The sequence below is a fragment of the Centropristis striata genome, chromosome 7 (assembly GCF_030273125.1).
Source record: "Centropristis striata isolate RG_2023a ecotype Rhode Island chromosome 7, C.striata_1.0, whole genome shotgun sequence".
NCBI classification, from domain to species: domain Eukaryota; kingdom Metazoa; phylum Chordata; class Actinopteri; order Perciformes; family Serranidae; genus Centropristis; species Centropristis striata.
Window position 1 is genome coordinate 15,613,515 of NC_081523.1, and position 12,062 is coordinate 15,625,576.

Sequence of the window (12,062 nt, forward strand, 5' to 3'; positions counted from 1 at the left end):
GGCTAACTGTGTAGATTGCTGCACTGTCTGGCTCAGGCCTGGAGGAGGGTGGCCTGCCCTGGAGCTGTATTCTCCAGCTAACAACAGCAGATCAGACTGCATTCAACTCTTAATAGATGTCTGGTGTGAGTGTGCATCTGCTGAGAGAGTTACCAGACCCATTTGAAACGACTGGACAAGAAGCGAAGGGTGCCCATACTAGGAAACAATCCCAGAGCTTCAGTACACACTTGGAGTCACAACAGAGGATGGGCCGAGAGTGAGAGTGTGCATGTGCAGCCAGGGAGCAGACCGTGTTTATCCTTGTCGCGTAGGGGAAGAGATGCCGTGTAATTCCCTGATGTGTGTTTACTCAGCCCTAGTGGGCTGGCCTTTGATTACAGCGCTGACCACATAATATGAGTAACTGTTCACTACTGCTCCAAATGACAAGCACATGTAGACGACACACTGGAAACAATGAGAGGACCTGAAGAGCGATGGTGGGCTGAGGAGACAAAACAAAACTGAAATCTTACAGTATGAACAAAAACTCACATCTAAACCTAAACTCGCTTCATCCCGTCAAACTCTTTCTTCACTGCAACGGTGAATTTCAATGTGGCATTTTTTTCACATCAGACAGCAATTTAACCATGAGCTCAGATGTAATTATAAGCTGTGCAAGGCTCAATTAAAGGTTGAAGACGTCAGAGTGAGTGAGCAGACCTCCACTGCTGTGTGTCAGAGCGCCAGCAGAGGTTGAGGCAGAGGAGTGAAATGAGGCCTGCATGATTTACATTATGTCCTCTCCTCACACCATACGCCCACATCTCCCTGTGTGGAGTGTAAGCATGTGTGTGTGTTAGTTTGTCTGCCTGTTCTGTGTTTTTCTCACAGGTCTTTTAGCTACAAGCCTGCAAGAAAGCTCCACCCTGTTGCCCCCTGCTAGTTTTATCACTGCTCCAGCTACAAGCACCAGTTAGTGGGTAAGCTCAGGTTACCCGACCCACCGACCCCACGGCGCTACAGGGAACCCTGTCCGCACTTACAAAAACAAGCAACATAAGTTCATTTTACATCAAACACTCTAAGCTACAGATCTTCTTTGGCTTTACTTTACTTTTAATTATTCTTCCAAGTAGTATTAGTCACAGGGTCTCAGTGTAGTGTCTTCCTGTCTTCCTGTCAGCAGCTGTATCAGCGTCTTTGGTGCAAGACAATTGAGGTGAGAACTGAGAATTTGGCCTTGGAACTATTCACCCACGGTGTTCACATGCCAGACATAAAAAACAGCAATTTTAGCAAATTTGGCTTTTGTTCTCGACTGGCATGTCTGGCTTGAGCTCCAGCAGGTAGGTACTAACAAGCTAACAACTGCAGCAAATTACCATATTTCTCTTTCTTTCAACATTTTTGAGAAGCTTGTTAGCTTCATGGGTGGCAGGTCTGAGTGGCATGTGGAACTAATATCCCCTCAACATCCACCCCCTCTCCAACAAAATAAGTATGTCTGCCAGACTACAGTATCCAGACTGAAGCGGCTCCATGTGTGTTGTTAGCTACCAGGACGCCATAAAGCTTTACAGGGATGCTCTGTAAAACAACACCTTGGATAAAATGTGTCTGGTGGGAAACACATACAAGATGTAATTCCAACCAGTTCTCACGCCCCAACTCAGCACATACAGATACTTCAATCAGGAGCGACTATTTAATGCACAGGGGGCTCATTTAGCACTATTTTTGGATGGATGGGGCAGCCTGAGGAATTGAGGAGTTGTACTATAAAGAGCTTGGGTCCACAGTGGGAAGAGGTTGGGATGGATGGATGGGTCCAACAAATGCAGGACTCCTACCCTGGAAACCGCTGTTTGTGAGTGGAAAAACACCCGCTCACAAACATTTTTTTTACCCAAGCCATGATCTCTTCCTTACCATAACAAAGTAGTTTTGTGGTAATTTGCAATGTTAACCATGTGTTGAAATCTATTGGACTATGCTGCAGATCAAAAACTGACACGAAAGGGATACTTTGTGTTTTAAAAGTGCAAAGTTTGGAGTGAGCATGTTTAAATTCCCATCAGAGAATCCAAAAAGCCTGCAGCAGGTCTTGACCATAATTGTGGGAAAATTTACCAAAAGATACATCATACATACTTTATCCTTAACCTTTAGTCTTTCTGTCTCAACTCCTGTTATTTGATTTGCACAAGCATGATGTCACCAAGCTACTGTAGCAATTGTCCTTGTTTGGAAGTGATTTGATTTAGGCTAGATAATAGTTATATGCATGGAACAACTCCCAAACATATTTTAGCCCTACATTTAAAATAATAACTCAACTAATTAAAATTGGAGGACAAGAAAATAGTGAAATACGTTTGCTCCCCTGACCCTTGGCCTGTATGTTCCATGATCCACTATACTTTTCATTGTTCTTGCTTTTATTTTCATTTTCTGTTCTATTGTGCTCAAGGACACGTTTTCTCTCCTCCTGCTCATTGTGGCCATGAAGGCCAACTGCCAACTTGTTGTTATCGTTGTTTTATTGATTTTATTGTTATGGTTATGGTATTGACATCAACCTGCCAAAGGGACTAAAGATGGAAATTAGCTGTATAATCTTGCATATTTACACGTATATGTTCATTAATATGTATTGTCCCTGTTTTAAATAAATAAACTCAAACTCAAACTCAAGATAAGGAAAAAGGTCCAGGGACAGATTAAAGTGACAGAGCACTAACACTCATCTACTGCCATATTCAAAAGGGTTAAGATCAGGAAAGAGGTCTTAGGTTAAATGGATAATATTTATGGTAAATTAAATTTTAAACTAATCAAACTAAACGGGGGGTAAAATGGGTTCTGCTCCTGATAGAACCATGCCACCAACATGGCTAAAAAGGTAAAAGGCAAAGAGCTCCATTGTACTCTCTGCTCTCAGTGAGCAACAGTTCCCACTACGGTCTATTCCCGTTTGTCACAGGGGCCGCCATTTATTTATATTTCCCTAGAAGTGATCCTGTCTATCACCTGTCTCACACCCAATTCAGGGGATTATGGTGCTACTAAGGAGGGCTAGACTGTCTGAGAAGTACAGGCGGAGAAGCTGCCAACACACACACCTCCTTCTGGGGATCTCCCTTATCTTGTCCGGTGGAGTGAGGCTTACCTGATAATGAAGCACTGAAGTGTAATTATGTGAGCTTTTCAACATAACTCTGAGATAGCCAGTCTGAGTGTATCATCCTCCCTGCTGGACAGAAGCCCACGATCGGATAGGAGCGCACAGAGCTGCTCAGATCTCACTGATAGCCTAGTCTGTATTCCTCTACAAAGGCCTGAGGCGAGCTAAAATAACAGCTTACACATGGATGCATACGATATATCTCATGCACACAATAAACATGACATTGCAGCATCTGCAGAAGTGAAATATATTTATAAAGGATGATAAACAGAAGGCTACTCACAGTTTATCCAGAGCGTAAAGTCCAAAGAAGGAGCCGTTTCTCAGAACTCTGATTTTGTTGTAGCTCAGTATCCTGCAAAGAAAAAAAAAGCAGTATTGTTAGAAATATTCCCACTGAAGCATATTTTATAATGAGTTATTATCTTGAACATCAGCTTTAACGGCTAAGGGAGGGTTCAGGTTTAACCAAACGCACAGTGAAGGGGTCACAAGAAGAGGATGGGAGCCAAGTCTAATGTCCACTTGGTGCTGCGGTCACACGACATTGGCCTGACCAGAGACATTAGCTCAAGATGTTTCCAATTAATGTTAAAGACAGAGTAGGACATCAAGATTAGGAGGGAAGCTGTAATCTTGATAATCATTTCGCATACATTTTTCACATCAAAAGGATGTCTTTCCACATCAAACGAATGGCGGCACAGGCCATGTTAATTAGCCCTTTCCCTACTGGCCAATAATTTGGCTTATAGGGCTCTTATCAGACCTGGGGGCAGAGGGCCACAGGACACACTGGAAGTAAGGTCGAGATTGCTTTGTCTGGCAAGGGATCATGGGAAATGGATATTTACAGTAATCACTTTGCTCCGAAATGACTTGCCATTGTCAAAGTCAGTTAGGAAAGCCCTTTTTAAAGAGACTTTTAAAGGAATAGGTAAGCTTTTTGGGTGAAAATTCTAATTGTTTTCTTGGTGAGAGTTAGATGGGATGGTTGATTCCACTCTCATGTCTCTATGCTAAATATGAAGTTTAAAGACAGCTGGCCTGGCTCTTTTCACAGGAAAATCACACATATATACACAAATATACCAAACATTTTTAAGAGTTATTTAACACCCCCTGAAATTCTTGTCTTTTATGGAAAAAGAAGACCTAGACAAATGAGTTTAGCCAGACGAATTTGAAGTATTCTGAAAGTAATTCAAAGTATTTATTACCTGATTTGTGTAATCTAGAGGTTACAAATTAGTTGGTGTTGCAGAGTAATGCAAAAGAAATGCAACAAGTAGTGTAACCAATTATTTCCTTCAGGGAGTAAATTAATTAAAAAATGCATTACTTATTTTTATTACTTTTCTTGACCCCAACACTGTTACTGACATGTTAATAAAACAGCACCCGTCCCTGTTTGAACTCTTGTGGATGGCAGTCATGTTCCTGCTCCGTCTCCAAAATGTCTTTAGTCTGTATACGTATTTTATTCAGCAAATATCCTTTGAAGAAAACCCAACTGAGGCCTGGATTATGTTCACTGGCAGGTGTGACGTTCTTTTAGTGCACAGAAGCTGCAGGGAGGTCGGGTGGATGGTTGGGCCTACAAAGCACATAATGTTGACACCAGAGACTTGGGTTTGCATTGTGCATGTGTCCCATGTGTTGTTAAGTTTAAAGCACTTGGAAAAAATTAGGGAAAGTTTGTGGTTTTGCTTAAATATCGGAACTGAAATCGATGTTGACGTTTTTACTATTCAACCAAGACCATGATCCTGCTCGCTATTGCAGATTTGCTGCACGTGAACATAATTTTCAGGAGGCGGGGCTCAATGTTTATGCTACCGTCCCCGTGGATCCGCAGACCTGCTCCACGTCCCCTCAGCAGGAGCTCAGGATGCAGCGGGGGCCCTGCTCTGGCGACAGCCCACCATCATTAACACACCCTTCAGTTTCACATCATCTTCGCCTCTACCACATGGTGCGTAATGGGCTGTTTGCAACATAAAGTGTGTTCTTAATCGAGAGAGTGGAGCTGTGTGAGCGCCTTTAAAAGTGGGAGCGGACTGTGAACAGTCTGTGAGATTTACAGATTCAACAGCAGCAGTCAGCCCCCCCATTTCCTGCCACATCAATAAAAACACTGCCTTCAACTCTGCACCTTCCAGCTCACTTAATGACCAGATTTAATCATCCAGTCTTGGTATACAGGGACAAACTGGTCTGACTCACTTCAGTAACATTACTGACAGCAATTTGACGATTTGAAAACAGGGGAAACAAAACCAAAGGCCAACATCAGCTTCTGCTTCAGTTATCCTGGACACCTCAGTCGATATCTTCCAACAATTATGTACTAAAATTAGAAACGAGAGATATTTATTGTTAAATGGGGGCAGCAATCAAGAGACCAGAGCTGCTACACTGATAATGACTATAATAATGCAATTGAGGGCAACTCTTACTTGTTTTTACTTAGCATTTACACCAAAATTATCTTTTTTTTAGGTTTTGCAGTGAAAATGTGCAGCATCAATGGAAAAATCACAAAAATCTACACTCATTCCCAGCCTCAGACATCGACAGCCTTGTTTCTAGCTTTAGAAAGAAAATTAAAAACATGTCATGTTCACAGATCCACACTGAATTTGTTGGAATAAATCACAGTTATTAAGTCAAGATTTTTCTAGGGTGGTTGTTAGACGACAGCAGAGTCAGTCCTCCCGTGGCGCAGCCTGTATTTGAACCGATGACTCCAGGACCTTAAGGTCTCTAGCTTGACTTTGGGCACAGTATCTCTCCTATAACTGGATGCAGGCCCGAGATGAAAGCTACAGAAGATCCGGAACTGCCTGAATAATTCAATACAGATAGGAGAGGAGAAAGTCACATCTGGCAAAGAAGCAGGCCTTTTAATTCAATGCAGACAGTTTAGATACTGATAGTTCCTTTCTGACTAAGCTTATTATGCAGGAAAAACTATTAGTCAGTGAATAGTGAGCGTGTTTGGTTGTGGTGTGTTTGAATGCGTGCATAAATCTTTAGCGTGCTGATATCAATGCATTTTCTATGTAAACAAAATTAATAAAAATTATGATAAGATTTGCAAAGTTTCCTTCTTAAAACCTATGCAGATGTGTTTATTTGTGTTCACATGTGGCATCCTATCACAAAAAACCCTCATTTGTCTCAAGTTAAGGCCTTTCAACACACGATATATCAATTTGCTTGCTACTCTGTGCACCAAGACTTAAAAGCTGCCTTTCACAAATAAACAACGACCACAAAATGAGCTAACTGAAACCCTCCCACAGACAACAAAAGGCGCAGATTTCCAGGAACGCAGGGGAGTTGCAGAGGCTGGACACTACTGTGTGATCCCCACAGGCTGATGTTTGGAGCACAGTCGTAGTGAAGGACATTGTTCTTTCATAAACAATACAGAGAGTACAACTCTGAGAAAGAGAGAGAGAGGCAGAACTCTGTAAACAGACAGAAATAGTCAGCGTTCCCATCAGGCTAAACAGGAAACCCAGCCAATTAGCTGTTTATTCAGAACCCGGTTTCAGAGGTCAGGGGTTGTGGAGAGAGCACTTCCCGGACAGCCATCAGACAGACGGAGCAGTGTCTCGAGGCAGGTGACAGCTGAGGCATATGAGAGTGCATCACTTCATCACCGGAGTATACAGAGGTTAACAGAGCTTTACAAGCAAAGAAGATGAGTAGCTTCTTAATCATAGAAGTCCACGCTAACGTCTGCTCTGCAGCGCTACTGAGGCCTCACTGTACAAGAACGACTTCTCTTTTCTCCACACAAGTGACGGATGAAACGGCAGATTGAGTTAATCTGCTTTCAAGAGCAATAAGTTATATAGTACATGGCACAACAGTGTGATAACTCAGTCCAGACTATGGATGGTATCTCTTATTCACTTAACCCTTTCAGACCACAAAGGCCTCCGAGAAATCAGACGGGCTAATTGAATCCATCTAATCTATGTGGAAAAAACACAAAAAAACAGGGCCACATGTCAGGCTCCAGGATCCCATCCACCCATTACATCTAATTCATTTACATGAAGATCAAAAAGCAAGGAGGTCATATGAAAAGAGCCAGGTCAAACAGAAGCACAGAGACCAGTCGTTCCTTTGTGCAGCGTGTACTCATAGTCGAGGGGTTAAACAGGGTCAGGAAAACCACAGTAGACAGGAAGCACATATATGTATCACCACTTAACTTCATATGCTGTTGTGGTTTGTATAGCCTGTCTAAAATTAACATGAATACATATATTATGTTATAAAATGGTCACATTTTATGGTTAAATGCTATCCTGTGCTCAAGAAAAGGGAGCTGGAAAGAGAAAGCCTTGGACATTTTGTATTCTTGTGCAAACAATTTCATAATTACCAGGGACAAAACAGTCCATTCTGAATTGTTTAAATATTCAACTAGAAAAGTGCACAGTAGAGTTCAGATCTGAGTCAGGCAGAGGTAGGAGCAAGTCATTGTTTGGCACACATTTGTCACAAAAAGTTTTTGAGTCTTTGCACAGAAGTCAAAAGTCCAAGACTCCGAGTTTCAAGTCCAAAACAATTTTAACAACATAACAAATACATAACATTTTAAAAAAAAATTAATGGATGTTAAAATGTGTATTTATCCTATTTGTTCTTGACAATTCTCTAATGCAACTTGTCGACTTGCTGCGAATGAATAGTGTTATATAAGTTGATTCAGGAAATGAAGAGAAAAATTAATTTGTGGCATTTATCTTAAAATATCATGCTTTTTAATCGTTGGGCTTGGGGGGAGGCATCAAGTATTTTCAAGTCAAAAGCCTCAAATACAAATAAAGTCACAAGTTAATGGTGTCAAAGCCCAAGTAGAGTAGCAAGTCGAGTCTTAAGTCATCAAATTTGTGACTTGAGCCTAATCATGTGAGATGAGCCCACGCCTCTGCAGCCAGGTTCGTCTCCCTCTGTCCCCTCCCAAACTAAGAAGAGTTGAATGTCACTAAATTGTCCCTTCAGGCTTCTTACAGTCACCTTGTGCGAGCATGGACGCCTGGCCTGTCCTAGCGATTGAATGCTACGATTGGCGAGTCCCGACAAGAAAGCAAGTGAGACATATAACAGCATGATGTTGATCACTTGCAGCCTCAACCAGGTGGTTAAGAGGAGTGAACAGGTCAGCAGACAATGATGGTAAAAAACAACAACTGATAAAATACATTTTTTCAGAAGTTGTAATTAATCACCACAACCACAATAGGTCATTGAGCACACAAATGTGCACAAAAAATATGAAGTTGATGGTTCCAGAAGTATGAAAGATTAGCTGCAGACTCACAGAAAGAGAGATAGATGGACACACACACAACCAAATGCATGATCCCTCAGATAATTATGTTCTCTGTACAAAGGTTATCATTAGGAGAGAAAAAGAAAAAGATTAAATGCCTAAAAAAATACCCTTTCAGGACACCTTGGCACAACTGCAGGTAATCTGGTACAGAGAAGGGGTCAGGGTAGAAAAATGTGTTGGCAGAGATCTATCCAAACAAATACACTGTTGTCAAAGCAAACTTTAACAATACGTGTGAATTTACACAAACATAGGTAAGACATGCTATGTTTTTTTGTGGTCATGTCATTTATTATTTATAAAATAAACAAGTATGCTTAAAGTGTATCAAGTATCAAGTGGCGAAGCTAAGTGTACGCTCAGGCTTCCCTGGTGCGTGACAGAGTGTGAAAAAGTAAAAACCATACAAAGAGTCTTGTCTCGTAAACCACAGCAGCTCCTCCCTGCACCGTGCCACTCACTTTGTTGGTTTGCTCAATTTGCTTCCTAAACCCACAAAGCCTTTGAGGGCCACACAGGGGCATGCCAGCATGTTGCAAATCGTATTTGCTCGCTGATTTACTTCCGCTCTTCCCCCTGACTCCTAACTAGAAAGCAGTGTCATTGTAACATACTGCCTCAGGTCTGAGGCCTGGTGTGTGTGTGTGTGTGTGTGTGTGTGTGTGTGTGTGTATGTTTACACATGTGTGTTCCAGTGTGTGCTGTAAACTGTAATTGTCTGTCAAAAGCTGCATGCTTCCTACAGCTGCCTTTGATTTTGGGTCATTATCAACCAATCATTTCACTGCAGAATCATCTCTGTGTCGGAGCTGGGGAGACTTGCTGTACACAGAGAGCAGCTGAACAGAGTCCTTTCTGCTTTCCAGACCGCAACCTGGTGCAGAGGGACAGCGAGGGGAAACCGTCCTGTCCTAACCACAGTGAGAATGCTGCAAACTCCACAGGACGTCCTGTTTGCAGTCGGCTACGAATGAAGGTTTGGTGTTAAAATCTTTGTACAGCCCTGTCACCAGTAAAAAATGTTTGCATTGCACATTTCTGCAAACCACAGATAAGTTAATATGAAATGTGTTTGGCAACCAGCATTTGTATAAGATGTGATCAATGTCCAGTGTAAACCCATCCATGGCAGTACCACATGCTTAAAAAACAAGTGCTCTGGAAGTCAGGTGACATAGTATAATGAGGAAAAATCTTGTGTTTTCTTTATAAGTGGGAAGCATCGACAGGAAATGCTCCATCCTGGTTTGGCATTTAGACCAGCACATGAATGAGATGCATTTGGGTAAAAAATGCAAATTCCAATTGGTCTCCGTTGCCCTCTAAATATTCAGGCATGCTGGACTCTACAGTGAGCTCTGTGTAGCTGCAGGCCTCCACAGAAAACCACAAACAGAGTGAGAGTCTTAAGGAGGGATTTATATTTAATAAGAATGCATCTGCAGGCTAAGCCGTCCGCTCTCATTAACTATGTATTACTCTTTTTAATAATAGTTGTGCTTTCTTTTATTTTGGAGCTTTTCTGCTGCATCACCAGCAAAACACCTGGAGCTGCAGCAGTGTGACTGGATGATGAAACAGCGTGAAAAGTGCTGATTAGACACTTCATTTCACGTCCCACCCTGAGTGTTGATTAAGCTCTCCAAGGCCAACAGAGACAGAGAGACGCAGGTTCAGCGTAATAAAGAGAGTCAAAACAACCCTACGGGCCACTGTGTAAACATCATTTAGCTTTGGATAGGTCTCTTACCCTCGAGGACCACACGCGAGGTGAAAGACAAGAACCCTTGAAAGAGATTGGTAACGTGCCATAAATCCAGTCCCAATGTGGAGACCAGTGGGAGCCAGATAATGGGAGTGATTTTCAATGAGAGTCTCAGAGAGTCATTATTGAATTAAGCCTGGTTTAATTAGCATGTTGACTTGACAATGCACACGCTGGTGTGTGTCACAGCAGTGCCTAAGTTCATATAATAAAAAAGAAAATAATTTAGCCTTGAGGCAATTTTCCTTAGAGGTAATTAAATTCTGTTGAAAGCATTACGATTATCCACTTTTACACTAACAGCATCGCATTGTGTGAGCGATTTAATTTGTGTATGTTACAGCTGAGAACATTCTATACAAAACCATCAGTGTGTTTTACTGCATTTTCCCTCTTTGCTTTCCATTCGAGCAGCCTTCTGGTTGCCAGAGATGCATTTCAAGTATACTGGCAGTTCACAGAGGAGAACTAAGTGGACATGGCAGCGTTTCTCTTTATATACACATCACACACACTGCACTGGGAGTAATGAGAACAGACGTAGAGGATCAACAAAATGTTGTGGTTGAACCAAAAAGATGGATTAAAAATGGTATTACTTGATTTGGCTGTTACCAGGTTTTCCAAGGCTGCTTGCTCCGTCCAAATGCCAGGTCTAATAGATCAGAAGCCATTATGACATTACACTGCAGTTTAACCTCACAGACAAGGAGCTGGCCTCAATCAAAGAGTCTGAGTTGAGGGTGCGTCAGTCAGAGGGGATACTCAGATCATTGACATTTTGGTGAAATCTTGTATCCACTTTCAGCCAAGAGTAAGATAAAAAAAAAGCAACTAAAGAAAAACCATGCTGTAATAATACAAGCATTAGTTTAGTCCCAGCCAAGAAACTGTCTCACACATAACTGGCCATAAAACCAAAAATTGTTTAACACTTGTACAGATTAAATAAACGTGTTACAACATGTTAAGTAGAGACTTTAGAGGTGCTGGTAGGAGTATTTTAATGATACCTATGATATCTTAATAAAATGTTCAACATTTTTCATGCCTTATTCTGCGAATGTCCAGCAGCACCAGTGACCACCATGCCTTCACAAGAGCCTGCAGTAAGGCAACAAAACTACTTAGGGTAGGTTTAGGAAAAGATTGTGGTTCGGGTCAAAACACCAAAGTTTGTTGCATCTTATGTTAGTTAACTACTTAAGATATACAACAAGTGACACGTGCGACAATCTCCTGCTTGAAAGTTTGCTTGAACCATCCTGAACATACAGACATTTTTTCCCAGTGACCACCTGCAGTATTGTAAGGAAATTCCCCTGCAGCCTAAAAAGCTTTTCCCCAAAGACCATTATAAAGTAGACCTCTGCAAAAATTATGATAGAACATTTCCAGTGCAAACAAACTCACTTCTGACTCGTTCTAATATACATTTTTAACCCATGAAGTTTTTATATTTTTTTAACTATCCTCAAGCTGAGATAAACAATTTTAAAATCTGGGCCAACAGGAGAAACGTTACTGCGGACATTCAGTGAGCTGCATAATACAGGAGCTAAAAACCTATTAAGACTTAATAGATGCCAACTTTTCATCCAATTCTTATAATACATCCACGCATGATCCACCCCAACCTTCTCCTTATGCCGACTTTGTCTCTCTTTATACCATTTCACCTAACATACTCTTTTGAAGAAGCCCTGCACATGAATTATAATGCTTTACTTTTCGTATCAACAGTGAATAAGAACAATCTG

The 12,062-nt window shown here is 41.5% G+C and overlaps 1 protein-coding gene across 2 annotated transcripts in view; it reads right to left on the reverse strand.

Annotated features, from left to right (window-relative positions):
• adgra2 (adhesion G protein-coupled receptor A2) overlaps positions 1 to 12,062 on the reverse strand; it is a 43,000-nt gene that overhangs the window by 19,707 nt on the left and 11,231 nt on the right. For both annotated transcript variants that reach the window (XR_009394726.1, XM_059338136.1), the window contains exon 2: positions 3,459 to 3,530. Coding sequence is in view for 1 of the 2 variants with exons in the window: in XM_059338136.1 (XP_059194119.1) it covers positions 3,459 to 3,530 (72 nt within the window). In the remaining variant the exon portion in view is untranslated. The remainder of the gene's footprint in view (positions 1 to 3,458; positions 3,531 to 12,062) is intronic.